General features: G+C 43.3%; 2 protein-coding genes and 1 pseudogene across 2 annotated transcripts in view; 1 reads left to right on the top strand and 2 right to left on the bottom strand.

Annotated features, from left to right (window-relative positions):
• kntc1 (kinetochore associated 1) overlaps nt 1-10,338 on the top strand; it is a 59,420-nt gene extending 49,082 nt beyond the window's left edge. Inside the window, exons 52-61 of the mRNA XM_056289229.1 lie at nt 167-291; nt 409-544; nt 694-789; nt 2,078-2,134; nt 2,778-2,832; nt 2,960-3,023; nt 7,718-7,847; nt 7,960-8,049; nt 9,338-9,492; nt 10,200-10,338. Coding sequence (XP_056145204.1) covers nt 167-291; nt 409-544; nt 694-789; nt 2,078-2,134; nt 2,778-2,832; nt 2,960-3,023; nt 7,718-7,847; nt 7,960-8,049; nt 9,338-9,492; nt 10,200-10,278 — 987 coding nt within the window. The 3' untranslated portion in view covers nt 10,279-10,338. The remainder of the gene's footprint in view (nt 1-166; nt 292-408; nt 545-693; nt 790-2,077; nt 2,135-2,777; nt 2,833-2,959; nt 3,024-7,717; nt 7,848-7,959; nt 8,050-9,337; nt 9,493-10,199) is intronic.
• Nucleotides 10,339-19,886: 9,548 nt separating this feature from the next.
• On the bottom strand, nt 19,887-20,746 carry LOC130112055 (hydroxycarboxylic acid receptor 3-like; the record flags this gene model as incomplete). The annotated part of the gene is given in 2 exon segments (XM_056279360.1): nt 19,887-20,218; nt 20,221-20,746. Coding segments are annotated over 2 exon segments (858 nt in total), but the record flags the coding sequence as incomplete, so codon positions are not given.
• A 1,223-nt stretch (nt 20,747-21,969) lies between these two features.
• Nucleotides 21,970-24,501, bottom strand: LOC130112066 (hydroxycarboxylic acid receptor 2-like; annotated as a pseudogene).
• Between the last annotated feature and the right edge of the window lie 313 nt (nt 24,502-24,814).

Genomic DNA, 24,814 nt, shown 5'->3' on the forward strand with positions numbered 1-24,814 from the left:
CAGCCTCCACCCTTCAGTCATCATCATTTATAAATCTGCTGATTGAAGTAAAGAAGATGAATAAGAAAACAGGGCAGAATCACTTGTGCCTTAAACTAAAGGAGCATGTATGTGTGTAAACATAGATATTCACCTTTTGAAAGCAAATGCTTAAATCTCTGTGTAGCCCCTCAGCAGTACTGGGCCACGTTTGACCTTCTGCCACCGAAGTCGAGCCCTGTTTTGTCTCATTCGCCTTGCTGATGCTGCTACTGTAGAGGCCCAGACACAGATCCCCAGGTCCAAAATAAAGTAAGGGAATCATCTGGCAAGCTAAGAAATCTACTGTGATAATTACATAAATACATTCTCTTTTCATCGCGTAGTTGTGCCTGATTTGCTGCTTCTGTGTTTGATATTCAATTGTAGGTACTACCTGAAGTGCTACATCTATGTCTCTCAACTGGAGGGCCTAAACATCCCATATACCATTGAGTCTTTCCTCAATAGTCCCAAAGAGGGCATGGTCAAGGGGCTGTGGAAGAACCACAGTCATGAACCACAGGTGCTATCCTAAAGAACACATAAGGGTTTTCCTGTAAATCGGGTTTCATTCTTCCGGGTTCATTTGAGTCACCTTAATTCTGCCAGTTTATATAAACGTCTACAAGTCCCCATGCAAGGTGATATAATACCATATTGTGTGTTGTGTAGGCTGTGCGCTTGGTGGCAGACCTTTGCCTTGAGTACCAGGTGTATGACCCTCAGCTGTGGAACGGATTACTTCAGAAACTGCTAGGCTTCAACATGGTGAGCATGAAAATAGACAACCACCTGATTTTAATTCAGTCAACTAATTCACATTTCATTTTAGTACGTGAACCTATCTGATATAAAAGTTCATGTAAATAGGATATCATCAATTTAGAATTTTGCATGAATTAAGAATGCAATGAAAATCGTACAATCATGTGCCTAAAAATTTTGTGGTTAAGATGCCAACTTCTGAAAGCACATATATTTAAGGTGGCCAAGAACCAAATTATGAGAAACAAGGGATTCCTGCCACACTTTCAGAAGTTGCTAGTTCTCCATTAGAAGCTGTTATTTTGAATTAGAAGTTGTTAAGTTCCAGCACCACAAGGCTCCATCGCAATGTCCACCTTCTGGACAATGGACTGATCCCTCACAGATTTAATTGTCGTCACTTGTGTGCTTGGCTGTAGTACTTGAGTGCAAGAGATCGCGAGGGCTCAAAATGGTATAACAAGGAAGAATGGGGCAGCCTTTCGTGACATCACACATTGCCTTGGATACAACGCAGAAATTCACTTCTCCAGCATATAACGAACAATTGGTGCTTCCGGACATTTTAGTCTGCATTTATTAATGTCAACATGGCCAAGGTGCTTTTAAGACAGACTACCTGATTTAAACAGCATTCAGGCTCTTGCTTTGCAGAGTCAATCAGGGGTAAACTTTTTTCTTTTTGTTTTTACCAAAATTAATTTATGATAATTTATGATACTATCTCTCTAAGTCTTCTGCACTTCTTCCCTGTACCAGCCATGCTTGATTTGCTTACATTTTTGTGGAGACAAGACGGGCATTTTGTTAAATGTCACCAATCTCTATTAATTGTGGACAAGTCCCTCAGGAAAGACTGCAAACATGCAGACTTGCAAAAAGGCTGCATAAAGGCACTGAGAATTCCACATCAAAGCACTCATATATGTTTTATTTTTTTCTCTGAGACAGCACTAAACCTTTACAGACTAAATGGGAATGCACCTCACAGTTCATGTGGCCTTGAGTGCAGACACTGAGGTGGGACCTAAATGTGTTTGGAATCCCCTGATTCTCATTTCATGCACATTGTACCTGGGCAAGTGGATGTTGTGCCAGAATACAACCTCAACTAGTAGATTCAAATAACATAACTAGTGGATTCAAGTAACATAAGAACTGTCTCTTCTCTCCTCTGTCTCCCTCAAAATATGTATGTCCCTCAGTTTTCCTACAGTCACAATCTAGAGTGGGTAGTTGGCTGCCCACTCTTGCTGATACAGTATAACTGAATTCTTTCCCTCATCCTCAGATCAGCCACCTTCAGAAGGTGCTGGAGGCAGTAGGAGCTGTTCCCTCTCTGTGGCAGGTAATTTTAAAAAAAGAGGTAACCAGATTTGCTCCAAGGAACAGTAACACTTGTTTCCTCAAACCTTCCTTGTAAGTGTCTTGATGCATGCTCAATAATCCAGGTAAGAACATCAAAGAAGGTCGAATCAATATGTTTCATCACTCAACTAAGTGACATCTTCTGAAACTGTCACTTATTTGAGTGATGAAACGTAACTGTCAGTAAACATATCCAGATGAACTAATTCAACATTCTTTGACTTCCTTGTAAATGGCAAAAATATCACCACTACCTGAGAAAATATTACATTAAGATAAAAGTGAAATTTTCCTAAATTAGTCTTTGTTTAGTGTTTGTGTTTATTATGATGAGGTATCCAAAGAAAACTCCAGCCTACATCTGAACCATCATTGAGACCAGTGGTTCTCAACTCTGTTCCTTTGGACTCCTAGTGCTGCAGATTCTCTCCTCTGAGGTTATTTAGCCATCTAGTCAGATAGGTCTTAGATTCTGCACAAACTGTGTGAATAAAAAACCAGCACCGGGTAGATCAGATGGATATGGAGCTGAAACGCCCCAATGCCTCACTGCCACATTACTCCACAGAGGTGACCGATGGAGATTAACTTGTGATGGATTTTTCATTTCTCATTTTTTCCAGATCTCTAGTTTTCCCAGGACCTGGAGGAGTATGATACTAGCTCCCTTTGTCTCAGGTATCGCATGATAATTGTCAAATTCACTAACTGCTTTTATTTCATCCTATTTTTGATAATTTATCATTTGCAACAGTCTATGTGTCTCTTAGATGTTACTGACTATTCTCCACTTCATTTGTCCTAGCGTCTGTTCCCCTAAGTACCAGTCAACAAGCAACAATCTACAAGACCTTTGTTCTCCTTCTCAAGTAAGCGCTGCCTAAGCTTAGAATGGTCTCTCAATATTTGCAATGTCAAGAATTAAATAGCGAGAAAATTAGGTAGACAGATATGACTTGCTGAAATGTATCAAAGGGGATAGGTTAGCTATGGTAAACCTCATAAAAGACGTCAGGCATCGTACAGACAAAAGCTTCACTGATGGCTTTGATACTGATGAACTTACCACTTTGTTTAATCCTCTTGTTGAGCTTCAACACAGTCCAATGGGGCAATTGTTTTAGCCTTCAAAAACCATGACATGTCTGACTGCTTTTTGAAAATGGGATACTCGCAGTACAGTTATATATACTTTTATTCATTTCATGTCTGTTCAGAATATGTCTTGAATTGGAGGAAAATCTGATTTGATTTGGAATAATTTTTTTCAGTTGAAGCAGTACATCCCAACAATCTGTAAACTTCTGCACTTGTGAGAGCATGAAGTCCAGTAATTTGGCAGTCCGACACCATAAGCTACAGCCTCATACATCCCTATGTGCCTCATACTACCGCAAGTAAATATATTTAAGGAAGTCCAAAAAATAATTTTAATGAGCCAACAAGCGTGGATTGTGACTTTTTAATGGGACAAAGTAAGAGATGTCTGAATGCGCTGAAGGCTTCAAAAATGAGATATATCCCTGTTTTAAAGCCTTTTGGAGAATTAACCCATTGGACTGTGTTGAAGGAAGATTCAACAAAGTGGTTTATTTTTAGTTTTTCAGCCTTTATTTAACCAGGGACAAAAATCATTGCGATTAAATATCTCTTTTACAAGAGTGTCCTGGCCAAGGTAGCCAGCAGCAGATAAACACAATGTTACAACAAAAACAATCTACAATAACATGAAAAACAGGGTATCAATATATGCATTTATTACAGTGTTAAAACAAAGGCAGGACAAGGACAGACAGTCTCTCTGTTTGTCAAGGTTAACTTGAAGTCATTTAGGGACACTAGTTTGACCAATTTTAGCTCCCTTTGGAGACCATTACAAGAAAAAGGGGCAAAATAGCAATCTAATTTCAGGACGCACATTAGGAATGGACAGTAGGACAATGTCCTGGGGGCACAGAGAACGCACTCCGGCATTGCTCCTAGACATATATAACTACATAAATAAGTAGGCAAAATGCAAAGAATTGCTGTATAGATAAAAAGATGCCAGTTGCAAAGCCTACACATGTCTACTGCAGGCCAGCCAACCCTGGAATAAAGTGTGCAGTGATGAGTCAGAGCCTTTGAATTTGTGATAAACCTCAGCACACCATGGTAGACTGTCTGAAGACATTTGGCAGATACATATGAACACAAAAGGTCGCCGTAATCTAAGACAGGTTTAAAGGTTGCAGAAACGAGCCTTGTCCTCGCCTAAAAGGAAAAACCAGAGTTCATCCTAAAATAAAAACAGGCCTCCATTTCATGATTAGCTGCTTAATATATTTTTAACATTAGAACAATCGAGGTCGTCATTTTGATGGTTTTGGATTTTCAAAGTTTAATAATTTTGTGGAAAAAAATATACAGACCTGCCGTTCCCTGAATGCTCCTAAAATTGCATATATTTGCATTAAAATTAGTTTTAGATCAGTTGCACAAAAAGAAAAGTTATGAGCCGTCAAAAAGACAGCTCATAATTTGCACATCATGGCGCATGTCATGTCTGGTTATCCACTATTTATGACATGTGTTGGTCACGTCATTTCCTTTGCGATGTTCATTGCTCTGTCCTAGAAACACACTAGTGTTCTCCTGTGCAGAGTAATAGTTTGATAAGAATATTTGAATATTTCCAACATGTCTGAGTACAGCCGCAGTTTCAGACGCTCCATGAATGCCACTGAGGCGTTGCAGTATTTACAGGCGTTGGTCAGCAGCGATTCCGATGCAGGCAAGCTGTCGGAGGTTGAGAGTGATGGCGACCATTCCTGGGTGGATGAAAACAGGTCGTCCCCATCCTCATCCGAGGGTGAATGTGAGTCTCCACCAAGGAAAAAGAGGTCTGTGCTTTCACCGGAGAGTACAGACACAGATGTCCTGCCCACGGCTGACAGAGCTGGTCTTCCCAATCCGGGTGTGGAAAAGGGAAGAGACGGGACGGTGTGGAAGGTCCTCCTGCCAACTGATTGTCCTGGGGAAAGAAAGACCCACAATGTGGGCGTCCGGGTAGCCTAGCAGTCTATTCTGTTGCCTACCATCACAGGGATCAGTGGGTCAAATCCCCATGTTACCCCCAGCTTGGTTGGACGTCCCTACAGACACTATTGACCTTGTCTGCAGGTGGGAAGCCGGATGTGGGTATGTGTCCTGGTTGCTGCACTCTGGCTGGTTGGGGCGACTGTTTGGGGGGGAGGGGGAACTGGGGGGAATAGCGTGATCCTCCCACGCGTTACATCCTCCTGGTGAAACTCCTCACTGTCAGGTGAAAAGAAGCGGCTGGCGACTCCACATGTATAGGAGGAGGCATGTGGTAGTCTGCAGCCCTCCCAGGATCGGCAGAGGGGGTGGAGCAGTGACCAGGACAGCTCGGAAAGTGGGGTAATTAGGCCGATACATTTGGGGAGAAAAAGGGGGGAAAATCCCCCCCCCAAAAAAAAGATCCACAATGTGCTCACCAAACTTGCTGGCCCCACGGCGCACGCTAGGCACAACATTGATGGTGCGCTTGCATCCTTCATATGTCTAGCAGTTGACAGTGACATGCTGGCTCACATCGTGGCATGCACTGTAGCTGAGGCACATCAGAAGCTTGGTGACAGCTCATGGGACCTGACAGTGGATGAACTAAAAGCTTTTCTCACCATGCTTTTCATCCGGTGCACACTGGAGTTGGCCAAGCTGTGGTCTGAAAAATGGGGCATCCCGTTTTTCAGGGAAACCATGTCCAGGAACCGCTTCAAGGAGATCATGCGGTTCCTGCGATTTGACAAGGAGACCCAGTGTGTACTTCTGTAGGATGACAAGATCGACCTGATGTTAGCCTTCTCTGTCCTGTGTCTGAGTCTCTAGAGGCAGAACCATCAACATCTGGTGTAGTTAACAGTTCAGCAAGGTTAACCGTCAGACATCGTTTAATTGTCAGTTCAGGTCTCGATAGCAGAATTTCATAGCCACTCAATCTTCTCTAAGTTATGGCCGATTTTCTGCTACTAAGTAGTGTATCCATAGCATGTGACACAAACAGGGTAGTTGTATGGCCAAGCGTGACTGGTGATGATTTATCCACAGGAAACGCTGCTGCTGCTAATGCTCTTTCACAACTGTGGATTACTCTTCTCCACTCCATCCAGACGTGTACTATAGTAAGCCACCGGCTTGTACTGAGTACTGTACTTCTGTGTCAATACTGCATTTGCAAAACCTTGTTTCTCAGCCGAGAACAGGTAAAAATGTTTTGAATAGTCAGGTAGGCCAAGGGCTGAGGCATTCTGTAAAGCGTTTTTCAAGTCTATAAATGCCTTTTGGTTCGTTTAGTCCATGTCAACTGATCGTTTCCTGAGCCATTTAAACACGTATCTCTCAATGGCTGAGCCATTTCAGCATAGTCACAAATATATTGTCTACAATAGCCCGTTAACCCAAGAAAACTTTGCATATTTTTCACTGTTCTGGGTTGCGGACAGTCTCGAGTCATCTTTAATCTGTCTGATGACAGAGTCTTCTCTCCGGCTTTTCGGACATGTACCAAGTACATGACTTCAGGTTGCCACAGTTGTATCTTTTGTTGCTAACTTGATGTCCCTTTTCAGCCAATTGCTGTAACAACTACACCGTATCTTTCTGGCATGCTTCCAAAGTGTCTGAACACAAGAGCAAATCATCAGCGTATTGAATGATAGTGCTCCCAGCAGGCGGGTGTACGTCAGCAAGATCTCTCCTAACTACTGCGTTGAATATCATAGGTGACTCTCGATAGCTTGAGCTAATCTTAAGTATATTGTTGGTAAATGCAAATAATGGCTGACTGGCGACATCTAGGGGAACACTAAAGCAAACAGAACACCAGTCAATCACAGAGTAGTATTTAGTGGAAGCTGGTATATTTGTGAGAATGGTAAATGGATGAGGAACAATGGGGAAATCTGCAATCACTTGGGAATTCAATGCTCTCAAATCTTACATATGTGTCATGCAATACATTAAAGAAATTATGAATCCTCTTCAGTCGGTGGTTCTAATCCCCGTGTTACCTCCAGCTTGGTTGGGCATCCCTACAGACACAATTGGCCATGTCTGTGGGTGGGAAGGCGGATGTGGGCATGTGTTCTGGTCGTTGCACTAGCGCCTCCTCTGGTCAGTCAGGGCGCCTGTTCGGGGAGGGAGGCAGAATTGGAGGGAATAGCATGATCCTCCCACATGCTACGTCCCCCTGACGAAACTCCTCACTGTCAGGTGAAAAGAAGCGGCTGGCAACTCCACATGTATTGGAGGAGACACAAGATAGTCTACGGCCCTCCTCAGATCAGCAGACGAGGTGGAGCAGCGACCGGGATAGCTCGGAAGAGTGGGGTAATTGGCCAGATACAATTGGGTAGGGAAAAAAGGGGGGGGGGGGTCAGAAAAAAAATTAATAAAAAGAACCGAAAAAGTACCGTTAAAATCTTAACGATACCCATCCCTATTAATGTGTCATGTTTCCTTAATGTTTTTGCCAACCCATCATTGACATTTGTTTTCAAAGGTGCCCTTTCCTGTTGAACCTGGACCTGATCGGAATTGCCAATCGCTTTGCTCAGATCAGTCTGCCAGCCTTTGCATTGGGAACTCTCCTTCTCATCCCTTGTGATAAGAAAAAGGCACAGCAGATCCAGGTGTGTACCTTCAGGGATTTGGGGGGAAATCACGTATCTTTGTCTGTATCTGATCTACCTATAAAATCTCCATTCAGTATCTTGACCATGGGTGTGTATTTGTTGTTTGTAGGGTTTCTTGTCCGTTTGTATCCCAGTTACCATCCTGGACCAGGTGGAGGTGTTGATGAACACGGGGGAGTTGGCCGGGGTTCCCTCCCAGGTTTAATACTTCTGTCCTTATACATGTTTAAAGGCCCTGAAAACTTACCTCCATAACCAGCTTCTCACTATAAGCAATAGAGTCCTACGTGAACATACTACTTACCACAAAACAAAACAATTTTAACCGTTCTAAATGAGAGATTTCTGCACAATGTTTTTTCTCTGTTGTCTCACTGATTAAAAGTTGTCCAGGACTTAAAAAATTAACATATAATTTATTTAGATATTACATACCATGTAGATACGTGTTTTGATGTGAAGCGACCTGCAAATAGGTTGATGGTTTAAGATTTAACCACATCAACAGAACAGTTATTCACGTGATATTTAGCAAAGAGTTCACTGTGTCTGATGGAGCCAAAGTGTGAGGTCATTATACACAAGAAGACAAATTATCTGCTTTAACAAATAAACATTTGTAGATATTAACTGAAATCTGAAAAATGTTTGTATTGCCTCACAGTAAATTGTAGTTTCAGACAACGGTTGCCCCTTGGAAATAGATTTACAGCTCTGCAGCAGAACTCAAAATGATAAGAATCCAGTCAAAACTTCTGTCTGGGGGCATCCCGGTAGTGTGGCGCTCTATTCCATTGCCTACCAACATGGGGATCACCAGTTCGAATCCCTGTGTTACCTCCAGCTTGGTCGGGTGTCCCTACAGACACAATTGGCCGTGTCTGCGGGTGGGAAGCCAGATGTGGGTATATGTCCTGGTCGCTGCACGAGCACCTCCTCTGGTCAGTTGGGGTGCCTGTTCGAGGGGAAGGGGTACCTGGGAGGAATAGCGTGATCCTCCCACGCGCTACATCCCCCTGACGAAACTCCTCACTGTCAGGTGAAAAGAAGCAGCTGGTAACTCAACATGTGTTGGAGGAGGCATGTGGTAGTCTGCAGCCCTCCCCGGATTGGCAGAGGGGGTGGAGTAATGACTGGGACGGCTCGGAGAGTGGGATAATTGGCCAAGTACAATTAGGGAGGGAAAATTTTATATACTATAAAACGTCTGTCTGGGTGGTGCAGAGGGTTAAACTTGTTATTTATTCAAAAGTAGTATTTGTTGGGTGTCTGGGTAGTGTAGTGGTCTATTCCGTTGCCTACCAACATAGGGATCGGCAGTTCGAATCCCTGTGTTACCTCCAGCTTAGTCGGACGTCCCTACAGGCACAATTGGCCGTGTATGTGGATAGGAGAAGGGGAGAGAAAAAAAAGGGGGGGAGTAGTACTTGTGTTGTTGCAGCTTGTGCTGTTCAAAAGTAAACTTTAATGCCCATCTTCTTCCTCAGATTAAGGAGACTGTGTTAACACACATCATCCAAAATGGGCAGTACCAGAAAGTACTGAAGACCAAGTACTTCAGGGATCTGAAGCAGTTCATACTGTTGAATGGACAGCCTAACCAAGTCAAAGATTTGGTGGATTACCTGATCAACCAGAATTGGTAAATATCACAAACTGTTGGTAATCTGCATGTACAGAACAGGGTTAGGGTTAGCAGTATATACAGAACAGGGTTTAAACAATATTTAGAGGTCATACAAATATAGAAGTACATTAGAAGATGATTGGATTTCAAAAGCAATAAAGACTGATGTTTTAAGTTTTGTTTAGCATTTCCATCTATGACTGAATATTTTAGGGGTTCTTTGCTAAATATATAGTCTTAGTTTGACATTTGTCTCTGTTTTGAGCTCAAATGTGATTGAAGTGTAGGTGACTGTGCTAAAAGCTATTTCTTTACATACTTAGTCATGATAAAAATACAAATTCTAAATAGCAACTACAATTAATTTTGTTAAAGTTTACATTATATAACATTAACATCATATTTTCTTGGGCATCTGCTCTAAGGTTCTTGTGCTGAATGATTGCCGAGGGAACACTGGTACCACCATGTTTGAATTGTTTTCTTCTTTTGGGGGCAATATTTAGGTCTTGAAATTCTATGCTCTTAATAGAAAATGATCTTTTAGACCTTCAAGGTCATTCTAAATGGTGTCGTCTGCTTAGTGGCTGAGAATATTTGGTAGATAGATTTGGTAAGTTATGTATCAAAGCAGGCATTAATTTTTCAGTCAATCCATTACTGTATATGACTACAGATGAATTATTTTAGTTCTTAACGTCAGTGTGTTTTATACCTTGTAGCAGGGATGATGCTGATTCCCTTGCTCGCGAGTACATGAAATGCAAGAAGCATCAAAGAGGAAACACACTATCCATCTGATCTCCTGTACCCACAGCTTTAAAGGTAACTGTAAATAACATCCTGTAAACTGTATACAGCAGCATGTATAGGAGGAGATGTAGCCTACATTTTGGTATATAAAATATTTTACCCACCTTTTTATGCCAACAAAAATCTGTAAGATATAAATGTACAGTACATGTATTATAAGCAGACATAACTTTTTGTCTTGGAAAAAAGTGTTTTTCAGGGAATTTGCTTTGTCAAAGTTCAGTTAAGCGTTTATTTCACAACCACATCACTGTCCAATATGATTTTTTTGTTGTACTAAAAAAGATAAATGTGTAGTTTTTCCATTGTGTTTCTCAACATAGAGAATGGAGTTTTTGAATGAGCATGTTTCCTTCAGCTGTATTATTTCATTTAAAATCTGTGTTAAATTAGACATGCTATATTTGCATTAAACATTTATGCTCCTGTTGTATATGTAATATGTGGATAAATGGTTTTAAACAATACATACTGATGCCGAGAAATTCTTTAAGGAAGAGCGGTAATGAGTGCCAATGCGAAACAAAGGCCATGAATGCATTACTGTATTGTTACTTTATTTGCTGTGACTTCAAACTGTCTTGAACCTTAGTTTGCTTCTTCTGCAGATTTACCTATAATTGTTCCAATATTAAAATTATGTATTTTGATAAAAAAATTATCGAAATATCTCAAGTCAAAAGTATAGCCTTTTATTATATAATGCAGATGTGAGTATTTTATTTGTGCAGTTGGTCGAAATTATTACATTTGATACCGTATCGATCAACATTAGTCCTATCAACATGATAAAATGAGATTTACAGCAAAAAAAAAGTAATGTGAATTTGTTAAATCCCTTTTTTCTTAACATAAAGTGTAGTTTTTTTATTTATTTATTTTTGACAGAAACGCAATGCTTTTGTAACCTGCACAACAGGGGAATGGGCCTATGCTTGCGCAGGGACAGTTTACAGTCTAATGTCTAAGTTCAGTGGAGATTGGTGTAGGTTTTTTTCTAGACCGGATTCTAGTACTCACCCCAAAGACAACACACACACTCGTGGGTATAGTTTACAATAAAAAAACCAATTTATTTCAACAGTTCAAAGTAAAGTTATTTCAATATCAATACTAAATTAGATGTGTTATATATATATATATATTACTCTATTATACTTTTTAAAAGTTCTTCCTAATATTCTATTTATTGTCTATATCTATCTATATTCTATTTTATACCCTTCTAATATATTACTTATGCAGCCATATTCTACACTAACAAATTAAAGAAAATAATCCAAAATAAAGTATGAGTGCACTCAAAGAAAATAATAAAGAAAAGAAAAGGGGGAATGATTCAGTCTTCCAATCTGTGCAAGGTGCAATGTCCAGATCCTACCACAATCACAGGGGCAAGTTAATGTAGAGGCGATGATGATGAATCCAAATCCAGGGCGATGATGGGGGCAATCCAAAGGGGGTATCCAAGGGTTCCAAAAGGGTGTCGCAAGGGGGGTTGTTCGGGGTACTAAAAAAAACCAGTCAGGATCCCAGCAGCGTACAAAACACAAGAGAAAAGAGTCTTCCTTCAACGGGAGATCATCTGTCAAGGAAGCTTCGTGGGAGGGATCTTTTTTGTCGTAGTTCAAATGTCCTGTAACTCAAATATCCGTAGTTCAAATATCAATAATTCAGGTATCCATAGTCAAAGTTGTCCGTATTTCTAAATATCCGTATTTCTCTTCTCTATTGTCGACGGTTGTTTGCATGGTTTAAACTCTGTAGCTCGTGTGCCTCCTAGAGGCTACTCGTGGAACTTACATACGTCACAGGGTACATGTAATCATGTGGGTTACATTCTCCCCCTCTAAACCGCATCAGTCTCTGCATGCGTCTAAACACTGTATGGTCTTGCAGAGGGCACTCTAGAAGAATCAGGGACATTTCTGCCCAAACTTTCGAAAAATGAGGCCATGGCTAGGACTAAAGGTCTTCCTAGTTCACCATAACAGATTCTCTCAGGGGGATGTCTTTCTCTGATAGATCTTCTGATCGGTTCGCTCTCAGACGGGTTTCCGTCAGACAGGTCAGCCTGGCCTGTCACACCAGTGGGCGGTGCACTCTCGGGTTCAAGTGGGTTGTTTTCAGGTGAACGTCCTTCAATAGGTCCAAATTGAGGTACAACAGTAGTAGATGATGCGGGGTCTCCCTCAGGTAACTGTCTTCGAACAGGTTGAGAGAATTCATCTGTGACTACTTCTGTCTCACGCCCAATTGGTTTCTTTTCAAGTAACTGATTGTGAACAGACTCAGGGGTATGGGGTACTTCACTAAGGAGTGGACTATCAGATTGGGAGAACTCCGACGGACTTGGATTCAACCCGACTGGGTTCAACAGTTCCTTGGCACGTGCTAGAGGGGTGGCCTGTGTGGTTGTCCTAATGCTTTGGGGAAACCTTGTGGAGATCTGTGGATAGCAATCCTCATCCTCGTCACTGCTGGGCATATCTGGGTCAACAATATTGTCGTGCCTGGTCTGCTGCGAGACTGTTTCCCTGCGTCTCAGCCTCCTTGTTGGTAAGTTTGTGTCAGGTTCTGAGACTTTATCTGTAACAGGTAGAAAGCCGCAGGGCAGAAGAAGGTCTCTGTGAAGGGTACGGTGTGGACCTTCACCCTGTTCTTGCTTGACGGCATACACTGGGCCATCTCCCATCCTCTTCACCACAGTATGGACTTCCTTTTCCCATCTGTCCGCAAGTTTATGTTTTCCTCTTAAATTGACATTCTTCACCAGGACTCTATCTCCGGTAACAAGTTCTGCGGCTCTGATCTTTTTATCAAACCTGGCTTTATTCTTCTCTCCCATCTTCTTAGAGCTTTCAGAAGCAAGTGCATAGCTGTCTTGGAGGCGCTGTCGAAGATGTTTAACATACTCTGAATGCGACTTGAATCCAATTTGGTCTGGTGTAAGGCCTAGAACCAGATCAATGGGTAGTCTTGGCTGTCTACCAAACAACAATTCATATGGAGAGTAGCCTGTGGTGTCATTTTTCGTGCAATTGTATGCATGGACTAGCGGTTTGACAAAGTCCCTCCAATGATATTTATCCTTGTCTTCTAGCGTCCCGAGCATGCTGAGAAGGGTCCTGTTAAATCTCTCGACAGGGTTTCCACGTGGATGGTATGGCGTGGTTCTGATCTTTTCGGTTCCAATCAGACAGCACAACTCCTTGATGGTGTGGGATTCAAAATCTCTCCCCTGGTCACTGAGAAGGCGACTTGGAAAACCATACTGTACAATGAAGTTTTCCCACAGTGTTTTGGCAACCGTATTCGCCTTTTGGTCTTTCGTGGGGATGGCAACGGCAAACTTGGTGAAGTGATCCGTGATGACGAGGATGTTTCTAGTGTCCTTACTATCAGGCTCAATACAGAGGTAATCCATACACACCAGTTCAAGGGGATAACTGGTCTGTATATTCTCCATATGAGCAGCATGCTGGGAATTGGCTTTCCGCCTCACGCATCTTTCACAAGTCCTACACTTCTGTTCAACAGACTGAAACATCTTTGGCCAGAAAAATCTGGAACGAACAAGATGAAGGACACGCTGAGCACCAAGATGACCGACTTCATCATGAAGGCCTTGCAATGCTCTTTCTCTGTGGCTACTAGGCAGCACCAGCTGATAGATCTGATTCCCACGATCAAGACATTTCCTGAACAGTACTCCATCTATAAGCTCTAGTCTATTCCATTCTCTAAGGAGCAGCTTGACTTCTGACAGTTCAGAGGACATCTCTTGAAAAGTGGGTTTTCGGTTTCCTTGAATGAAACTAGTCACACGTCTGATAGATGGATCCTGTCTTTGAGACTGATACCAGTCATTGTGAGTCATTCCAGGGAGGGTGCCTTGTCCAGAGAACACAAAGTCATCAGGGATGGCAGAAGCATCTAAAGCTAAGGATTCAGCAAGAATGGGGAGTTCTGGCTGCAAATAGTCAGCCAAAGTGGTCACAGAGTGGCGTTGACATAAAGCAGACAGCATGTCACCAGAAACAGTTTTGCTTTCTCCATCCAAAACCCTTTGCTTCAGCTCTTCTATCCTCGCTTTCTCCTGCTTGAACTCCTCATCTTCTTCTGACGGACTCTGGGGTCTTCTGGACAACCCATCGGCATCTTGATTGCTGATCCCAGCCCTATACTTTATGGTGAATCTGTAGGTTGACAGAGCGGCTAACCAGCGATGTCCTGCTGCATCAAGCTTTGCTGTGGTCAACACATAAGTTAGGGGGTTATTGTCTGTTAAAACCTGAAATTCTGTTCCATAGAGGTAATCATGGAATTTCTCACAGATGGCCCATTTCAAGGCGAGGTACTCTTGCTTGTGGGCAGGATAGTTTTGTTCACTTCTGGATAGTCCTCTGCTGGCATAAGCTACAACCCTCAGCTTCCCATCGTGTTCCTGATAGAGCGCAGCACCGAGACCATCGCGGCTGGCATCAGTATGCAGGACGTAAGGAAGATTGGGATTGGCGAAGGCAAGAACAGGGGCCGAAGTCAGTTTATCTATGAGAGTTCTAAAAGCAACGTCACACTCTTCAGTCCACTCATTTCCAAAAGGTAATGTGGGATTGATGGAAGTCTTGACCCTGTCCTTCTTGTAAATCTTCCCTCTTTTCCTTGGAGCAACATAGCCAGCAGTTAGAGCATTCAATGGCTTTGCTATTTTAGAGTACCCTTCCACAAAACGTCGGTAATATCCAGCAAACCCTAGGAAGCATTTGAGCTCTTTTCTGTTGGTGGGTTGAGGCCATTCTCTCAAAGCAGAGACTTTGCTTGGATCTGTGTGGACTCCATTGGCATCTACAACATGGCCAAGGTATTTAACAGAAGTCTGGAAAAAATGGCATTTTTCAGGGGACAACTTTAGGCCATAGTCTTTGAGCCGGTTCAACACTTTCATCAATCTGGCCTCGTGCTCTTCTAGTGTGTCAGAGAAGACAATCAGGTCATCCAGAAATACTAGTACTTCATTGAGATGCAGGTCTCCAACACATTTCTCCATCAGTCTCTGAAAGATGCTTGGTGCATTTGTCACACCTTGGGGCATACGATTAAACTCATAGAAGCCTAGAGGGCAGACAAAAGCGGTCTTGTGCTTATCTTCCTCTGCAACTTCTACTTGATAGTAGCCTGACTTCAGATCCATGACAGAAAACCATTTGGCTCCACTAAGAGCAGAGAAGGTGTCTTCGATGTTGGGGAGAGCATAGGCATCTTTGATCGTTCTCATGTTCAGCTTCCTGAAATCTATGCAGAGTCTTATTGCACCATTCTTCTTCTTGACAACTACAATGGGGGAAGCAAATGGAGACTCTGACTCGCGAATAATTCCAGTGTCTAGCAGCTCTCTTAGGTGTTGTTTGACAGCTTCTCTGTCAGAGGGATGAATGGGTCTCGGTCGCTCTCTAAAAGGGGCCTCATCCTGGAGTCGGATGCGATGTTTTACTGCAGTTGTATGACCATGAGACAAGTCATCAACAGCAAACACCTCTGGCATGCTGTTCAGCTGGTGTGTGATCCGTTTTTTCCACTCTTCTGGAATGGGGGAATCTTCCAAATCAAAGTTGGTGGTGTTACTCTGAGACTGAGGGATGTCAGGCACAGTCATATTTGGGGATTCAGACGGCATCACATACTGTGCTACCATCATTTCAGCTATCACCTGCCTTGGATGCAGTGTGACACTACGATCAGTCACATTTCTGAGAATGACAGGAATCTTGTTTAAAGATCGAAGTGGAGTTTCTATCAAGGAATTTTCAACGAACACTCCACCAGGTAAGGAAACGGTTTCAGGGGATTCGACCAAGAAAGGGGAACGTGGGAAATGTTTCTTCACTCTGAGATCTCCAAAGACAGACACTTTTCTTCCTGGTGGAATGGTGACAGGATGGCGTCCATGCAACTTAACATGATTGGCTGAAATCTCTTCCTGATGACTTAGGGCAACATGCTGGAACAGCAAGATACAGTCACTATTGATATTGGGCCTTTGTAAGAATTCTCTTCCATGCTTTTCTATGCCACCTTCATATAATCTGTCAAGGACATTGGTTCCAATCAATAGGGGAATCTGAGTGATAAAATGGCAATTTGGCACAATGAGAACTAATGAAGAGACCTGTTCAGCTACGCCAGTGATGCTGCTGGGGAAGGAGATGAGGGCTTGGATATAACCCTGGTAAGGAACATGTTGGCCACCTGCACCTTCTATCTGGAAAAGAGTCTGAATGGGCTGGATGGGGAGGAACGATAAGTGGTTCAAGTAGAATGTCTCTGAAATGGTTGTTACTTGGGAACCGGTGTCAAGGATTGATTCACATTCTATTCCTTCAATGGAGACAGATGCAGTGCACCGTGGCCCTACAAGTTCACAGGGAAGGGATTGGCTATTTTGGTATCTTTGTCTGTATCTATTTTTTCTTGTCTGGGTTCTATTCATAATATCATTAATGGGTTTGGGACTCTTATGCTGGTACTTAGCTCCTGAACGTCCCGAAACAGGAGCTGCTACTAGTTTAAAGGCATGGAGGTGAGGGTATGCGTATTCCTGTGAGCTTCACGTTTTTGTCTCAGCTTGGTGTTCTTTTGATGGACAAGAGCGGGGTTGGGGGCACTCACACAGTGGGCAGCAATGTGACCATCTCCACCACATTTAAAGCAGAACCATGGCTTGGGAAAACGAGGCGTGTAATTTCGAGGTGTGGAGGCATTCATGACCATGCAGCTGGTTTCAATCTGAGTTCTGTTTGGCTGTGGTTCTTCCTTGATGGACAGGGTTGCAATTTGTTTCTTTAACTCAGCTACCTCATCGCGGAGTTTCTGTGTGTCTTCTTTTTTGTTTTAGGCTGGGGCTTCGATTCCATAAACAGTGTGGGCATGCACTGAAGCTTTTGAGCTCCCTAGATGTTTCTTCATCCTATCTAGTTTAGCTGAACGACGGCCTTCTTCTGTCCTAAGCTGATGAAGCAATTCAGGAAATGAGGGTGGGCTATTTTTTTTCTGTTCAAGCTGAAGACCTAAAATCAACGAGTGGTCCCAGCATCCTCTGCAGAACTGTCTTATTAAGTGTTTTTCTGAATCTACAAGTGAAGCTCCCCCTCTAGAGATGACTTTAGTGAGGAGGGTCTGAAGTCTGAATAAATAATCAGATGGCTTCTCTCCAGAATTCTGGTTTGCACTCAAGAATGCAGCAAAAAGCTCTTCTCCATCTTCTATGACTCCAAAGGCTGATTCGATGTGGTTTACGTATGCAACAGGGTTTGCATTGACACCAAGTGGTTTCACCATGTCAGAAGCTGGACCAACCAAACTCTCTAGAACCTTTCTGATTTTTTGTGAATCGGTGACATAGGTGTCACTTAGAAGCAGCTCAACTTGAGTTCTCCAAGCTTCATAATCTGCTTCCCCATTTGGCTTTGGAAGCCTACCTGAGAAGGTTCGAATTTTACTTGGGCTACTGTATGGTTGTGTTGACTCATTCTTAATAACATGTTCTACTACTACGTTCTGGATGCTCGGGGGATTAATGATGTCTTCTTCAAGGCTCATTGAATTACGCATGGATGAGTGTGTGGTTGGAGCACGGTGAATGTCAGATATAGATGGCCGTCTGTTACATTCTTGGGTCATGCTAGGCGTGTGCTCAACATCAATGCTAGGCTTAGTGTCTTGCATAGGGCTGTGTTCCGGTAAAGACGTGTTGTCAGTTTTCTGTGATGCTGTAGACCGAATGCGCCTCAGTTCATTTTCTAAGATGGAGGCATAGCCTGACATGGCACTACCACCAATAGCGCTGAGTTCTTCGAGATATTGCTGGGCTAAGTCTTTGCCTATTTCCTCTTGACATATTTGTCTAATTGTTCTGACATTCCATAGAGTAGTTGGATCAACAGGGCTAGGTATAAGGCCAAGGGTATCTGGGGTTATCCTGGTGATTGACTTTTCACACTCAAATTCTATTATTACCCTACCATTAGGTTGGTTGGGCTCATCCACAACTCTGATGCAGGATGAGATCTTCCCATGTTGTTCGAAGAAGCTTATTATCGTTTCGGCAGAGCTCATTTCATTGACACCTTCAACTAATAAGCAGTTTTGTCCATGGACTTTATACTGATTGCAAAGATCCATATTGACTGTGTTATTTTCAAAATAAAAAAAATATAATCAAGTATTTTATAAAGAGGTGTGGTCAGTGGGGTAGTATATGGCCTGAAACGCTAATTAACCAATCTCCTGGCTGGCTCGCCAACTTTCTGTAACCTGCACGACAGGGGAATGGGCCTATGCTTGCGCAGGGACAGTTTACAGTCTAATGTCTAAGTTCAGTGGAGATTGGTGTAGGTTTTTTTCTAGACCGGATTCTAGTACTCACCCCAAAGACAACACACACACTCGTGGGTATAGTTTACAATAAAAAAAACAATTTATTTCAACAGTTCAAAGTAAAGTTATTTCAATATCAATACTAAATTAGATTTGTTATATATATATATATATTTTACTCTATTATACTTTTTAAAAGTTCTTCCTAATATTCTATTTATTGTCTATATCTATCTATATTCTATTTTATACCCTTCTAATATATTACTTATGCAGCCATATTCTACATTAACAAATTAAAGAAAATAATCCAAAATAAAGTATGAGTGCACTCAAAGAAAATAATAAAGAAAAGAAAAGGGGGAATGATTCAGTCTTCCAATCTGTGCAAGGTGCAATGTCCAGATCCTACCACAATCACAGGGGCAAGTTAATGTAGAGGCGATGATGATGAATCCAAATCCAGGGCGATGATGGGGGCAATCCAAAGTGGGTATCCAAGGGTTCCAAAAGGGTGTCGCAAGGGGGGTTGTTCGGGGTACTAAAAAAACCAGTCAGGATTCCAGCAGCGTACAAAACACAAGAGAAAAGAGTCTTCCTTCTTCCTTCAACGGGAGATCATCTGTCAAGGAAGCTTCGTGGGAGGGATCTTTTTTGTCGTAGTTCAAATGTCCTGTAACTCAAATATCCGTAGTTCAAATATCAATAATTCAGGTATCCATAGTCAAAGTTGTCCGTATTTCTAAATATCCGTATTTCTCTTCTCTATTGTCGACGGTTGTTTGCATGGTTTAAACTCTGTAGCTCGTGTGCCTCCTAGAGGCTACTCGTGGAACTTACATACGTCACAGGGTACATGTAATCATGTGGGTTACACTTTTTTTATGGTTTGTGGATGCAACTGACAAGGGTTGGTGTATTTATAGACCACAGTATTTCTTCACAGCACCGTTTTTTACTCAGGCAAAGCTTGAAGACATTCTTGTGGATTCTCTTTAATGAAGGGCTGAAGAAATGATAGACTATAGCAGCGTTTCTCAAACCTCTCCTGGCAGACCACTTGTCCTGCATGTTTTAGATCTCTCCCTGCTCCAACACAGCTGATTTAAATGATCAGTTTTGTTATTAGGCAGCTTCGAGCGCTCATAACAGTTGATCATTTGAATCAGCTGTGTTGGAGCAGGGAGAGATCTAAAACATGCAAGACAAGTGGTCCGCCAGGAGAGGTTTGAGAAACGCTGGACTATAGGATCCAACATGCTATTGAGGTAGGTCAGGCTGATGGTAACATGGAAGGCAGTCTCCAGGGCCTTTTGGATCTCACATTCTCTGTGATTGGTGATGGTAATCTCCCCCACACCCCTCAGCAATATAGCTAGCCAAGTGATGTTGCTAGGGAGAAAACAGATGATGAACATAATGGTAACCATGCCAAGAAACCTCTGCACTCGACGGATCTTGGCCTCCTTGACCAGTCCTCTCACCTGCAGGTGGCGGGAAATCTGCCTGGTACAAAAAAGGATTATTCCAAGAGAGACGAGGAATTCCAGGAAAACACAGTGCTGTGCAGCCTTTCCTTATGAGTGAAACTTTCACATTTGATTGAGTTCCCAGACTTGAAGCAGTGAGAGTGGGTCAGTAGGGGGATGTTCAAAAACATAGTTAACATCCACAATCCAGCAGAACAATAAGTGGCCTTAGAAAGGCTCATGTAGTTCATGGGATGGTAGGGGTGCACCACACGCATATACCGGTCCATCGCTATAGCCATCAGGAAGAAAACACTCCCCCCACGATTCATAGCCAAGGAAAAGAGTGAAAAGTTACACAAAGTATCCCCAAGCTTCCAGTTAATCCCAGATAGGTAGTAACTTGCACGGAATGGCAAAGCCACATTAAGCAGGAGGTCGGCGAGGGCCAGGTTGAAGAGAAAGACCATGCTGCTCTTCCAGGGCTGCAGGTGAAAACAGATGGTCCAGAGAGCAAGACCATTACCGAGAACACCCAGAATAAACTCGGTCAACAGTATTGGAGGCAGCAGTTTTGAAAGGTCTCCATCAACAACACAGGTGTCCATCATTGTGACAACCTTATTTGTTTTAAATTAAAATTTAAAAAAACTTGTATCGTAGAAACCACCTTTTTATTCGCCACCATAGAAGGAAGCAGTCTGAAAATGAGCAGAATACGAAGAAGACAGCATTAGGCGGCTTTTGTCACTGTCATGCACAATTTCCCTCTGTGTACAGAGTAAATGGGTGTGACTTTACTTGATTATATCAGCATGGATGTGGACAAATAAGGGTGTTATTTCAGAGTTGTCTGAGAGTTTCTGTTAATGCATGCTGGTGGCTGTTTTAGGTCCAATGTATAGCAATGGGAAGAACAGCTTTCAATCATGCCCAGTTTAATATATTGTATTACTATGTCAATGTAGCTGGTTGTCATGTATTTAGGGTAGTATTTTAGTATAAAATGAGAAATATACCATGACTCCATGTCAGGGATGCAAAACTTTTGTTCTTGTTGTGCACCAAATAAAATCTTTCTGCAGCAGAACACACTGGTGTCAGTACAGTTCTGTTTATATCACTGGAAACTTGTATTTTGAGGTAATACCATCAAGACAACTTTAAGCAAAAGTATATCAATGTACTCCGAAGACAGTAAACATTTTGTAAATGCAAGGAACATCAAAATGTAATGTATCTGGGGCAATAGTATAAAAACAGTGAATGTCTGTTGCTAGTCTGGTTTTTAACATTTAATCAAAATCAATTTGTATTTATTGCCACATACTAAAGCGTACAAGGAATTTGTCTTGGTATGCCGGTGCAAGAGGGAAAGATTAACAGTAAATATGTAAAGCAGTTAAAAAAGTATATATATATACGTATATATATATACATACACGCACGTACGCGCACACACACACACAATAAAATAAAAGTAAGGTGCAATCACCACCGGTTCAGAGTTGAACATGAGACCATGTGGCAGCCCTGATGCTCGGGATTGGGTGGCAGGAGCTGTATTTACAAAAAGTTAAATGAGAATTTTAAGAAGTTATTTACAGAAAAAGTTATTTACAGGGTAGTGTAGGTTTTATGCAAGGTGTCCATAGACAGAGCACAGTAGGGAAGATAGAAGGGGAGTGGGAGGGCGGCAGTATCAGGAACAACTGCAACAACCAAAAACAGTAAGCTGATAAAAATGAATAATATCTTGGCTATGAAATGTGGGCGCTTCCAATTGTAGCTCTCATCTCAGTGTGTGACATTCTTGTTGACCCAGCCTTGACTGTCACAGTTGGCTGATGGACGGAGAGTCCAGTTCTTAAGTTTTCTTCTCAGCTGTGTCACAGGTACCCTGTATTTGTTCCGTCTGAAGAGCTTTCCTGCAGACATTCTTGAAGACAGGACTGAAAAAGTAGTACACCACAGGATCCAGCATGCTGTTAAGATAGGTCAGGTTAATGGTGATGTAAAACACTATTCAGGTCCTCCGGGGCATCACAAACCCGAGACTCAGGAACCACAGAGGTGTGGCATGGTGGTCTATTCCATTGCCTACCAACACGGGGATCACCGGTTCGAATTCCTGTGTTACCTCCGGATTGGTCGGGCGTCCCTACAAACACAATTGGCCGTGTCTGCGGGTGGGAAACCGGATGTGGGTATGTGTCCTGGTCGCTGCACTAGCGCTTCCTCTGGTCAGTCAGGGCGCCTGTTCGGGGGGGGGGGAATAGCGTGATCCTCCCACGTGCTATGTTCTCCCTCACTGTCAAGTGAAAAGAAGCAGCTGGTGACTCAACATGTACCGGAGGAGGCATGTGGTAGTCTGCAGCCCTCCCCGGATCAGCAGAGTGGGTGGAGCAGAGATCAGGACAGCTCTGGAAAGTGGGGTAATTGGCCGGATACAATTGGGGAGAAAAAGGGGGAAAACTAAAAAAAAAGGAACCACGGAGGCCAACTTTTAGGTCTTGACCTAGGTCAGTAGCTGTACCGTGTTACTTGGGAGGAAACAGACAATGAGATGGACCGCCACCACCGTGATGAAGCACAGAGCCTTATTGATCTCGGCCTGTTGGGCCAACTGTCTCTTTCTCAGCTGGCCAATTATGTGGATTGTGCAGTAAAAAAATTATAGATACCAGACAGATAGAAGAAGACGAACGTGAATTTATGCCAGTTCACATTGCGATACAGCTCAGTGTTGATCATGAAGCTTTCGCAGTAGTTTGTGTTCTGTCATAGTTTAGCGAGAAGAGCCATCATTGGTACTGTGACCAACCACAAAACACCAGCACCACACACGGCTTTAGAGAGACTCAAATTGTTTATTGGATGGTGTGGATGCCCCACGTGCATATACCTGTCCATGACAACAGCCATTAAAAAGAAGATACTTCCACTGCGGCTCAGTGCTAGCATAAATAGGGAAATGTTACAGAATACATGTCCAAACTTCCATTCGATCCTGCAAGAGACAGTAGCTCATGTGGAATGGAAGAGCTACACTGAGGCAGAAGTCAGCCAAGTGAGCCAGAAGTCCCCTTCCTGAGTCGTCGAATGGTTTGCCAGAGGTTCCTTGAGGCCAACCGAAAGTCCTCTTCCATAGCCACACCAAAACTCACACACCCGAGTTTTTGCTTCCGTGACCACCGGAGCCGCAACCCTTATGACCTCCCGGTACCTGTCTGCTGCTTCAGGAGACCCCTGGGCCAACCAAACCCGAAAGGCCTCCTTCTTTAGCCTGACAGCTTCCCTCACCACCAGTGTCCATCAGCGGCTTCTTAGGTTGCCACCTCGACAGGCACTGATGACCTTATGGCCACAGCTCCTGCCTCCCACATCTGCAATAGAGGCTTTGAACATGGCCCACTCAGACTCCATGTCCCCAGCCTCCCTCGGGATACACAAGAACTTCTTCCAGAGGTGGGATTTGAAGACCTCACAGACAGGGGCCTCCGCCAGACATTCCCAGTTCACCGTCACTACACATTTGGGTTTGCCAGGTCTGTCCGGTAACCTTCCCCGCCAACTGATCCAACTCACCACCAGGTGATGATCAGTTGACAGCTCTGCTCCTCTCTTCACCCTAGTGTCCAAAAATGTACAGCTGCAGATCTGATGATACAACCATAAAGTCTCATCGATTCTTCAGCCTAAGGTGTTCTGGTACCAAGTACACTTATGAACTGCCTTATGTTCGAACATGGTGTTTGTTATGGCCAATCCATGACTTGCACAGAAGTCCAATAACAAGTCACTGCTCAGGTTCTGATCAGGGAGGCCGTTCCTCCCAATCACGCCCCTCTGGGTTTCTCCATCGTTGCCCGCGTGAGCGCTGAAGTCCCCCAGCAGGACTATAAAGTCCCCAGGCGGAACCCTATCCAGCGCCACCCAGAGACTCCAAGAAGGCCGGATACTCCAAACTGCGATTCGGTGCATAAGTACAAACAACAGTCAGAGTCTTCCCCCCCAGCAACTCACAGTCGTATAGAGATGACCCTCTCATTCCCCGGGGGAGAACTCCAACATGGTGGCGCTCAACCGGGGGCTTGTGAGTATCCCCACACCCGCCCGGCGCCTGTCACCTTGGCTAACTCCGGAAAAGTAAAGAGTCCAGCCCTTCTCCAGGAATTTAGTACCAGAGCCCATGCTATGTATATGTGGAGGTGAGCCCAACTATATCTAGTTGGTACCGCTCCACCTCCCACACCAGCTTAGGCTCCTTCCCTGTCAGAGAGGTGACATTCCACGTCCCGAGGACCAGTCTGTGATCCCAATGTTCATCCCCGTATGTGATGGATCCACGGGGTGGTGGCTCCATGTTGTTTTTTCGGGCTGGGCCCGACCAGGCCCCATGGGCCAAGGCTCGGCCACCAGACGCTTGTCAGAGGGCTCCTTTCTGATGTCTGGCTCCAGGAGGGGGCCCCGGTTTCCCTTTTCCGGGCAAGGTGCTGTAGATCTGCTGGTGTTCTTTTATTGGGTTGCTTGGGAATTCACATTATTTGTTAATAAAACATGTAAATTAACATGTAGGTATTTTATACTTGGCGAGACCTAAGCTTGTACAGAAAGCACCGTGGTGTGATAGGTCTTATACCTTGTCAAGTGATGATTCTGCAGATTCTGCAAATATA

This window comes from Lampris incognitus, chromosome 1 (assembly GCF_029633865.1).
Source record: "Lampris incognitus isolate fLamInc1 chromosome 1, fLamInc1.hap2, whole genome shotgun sequence".
In the NCBI taxonomy this organism is placed as follows: domain Eukaryota; kingdom Metazoa; phylum Chordata; class Actinopteri; order Lampriformes; family Lampridae; genus Lampris; species Lampris incognitus.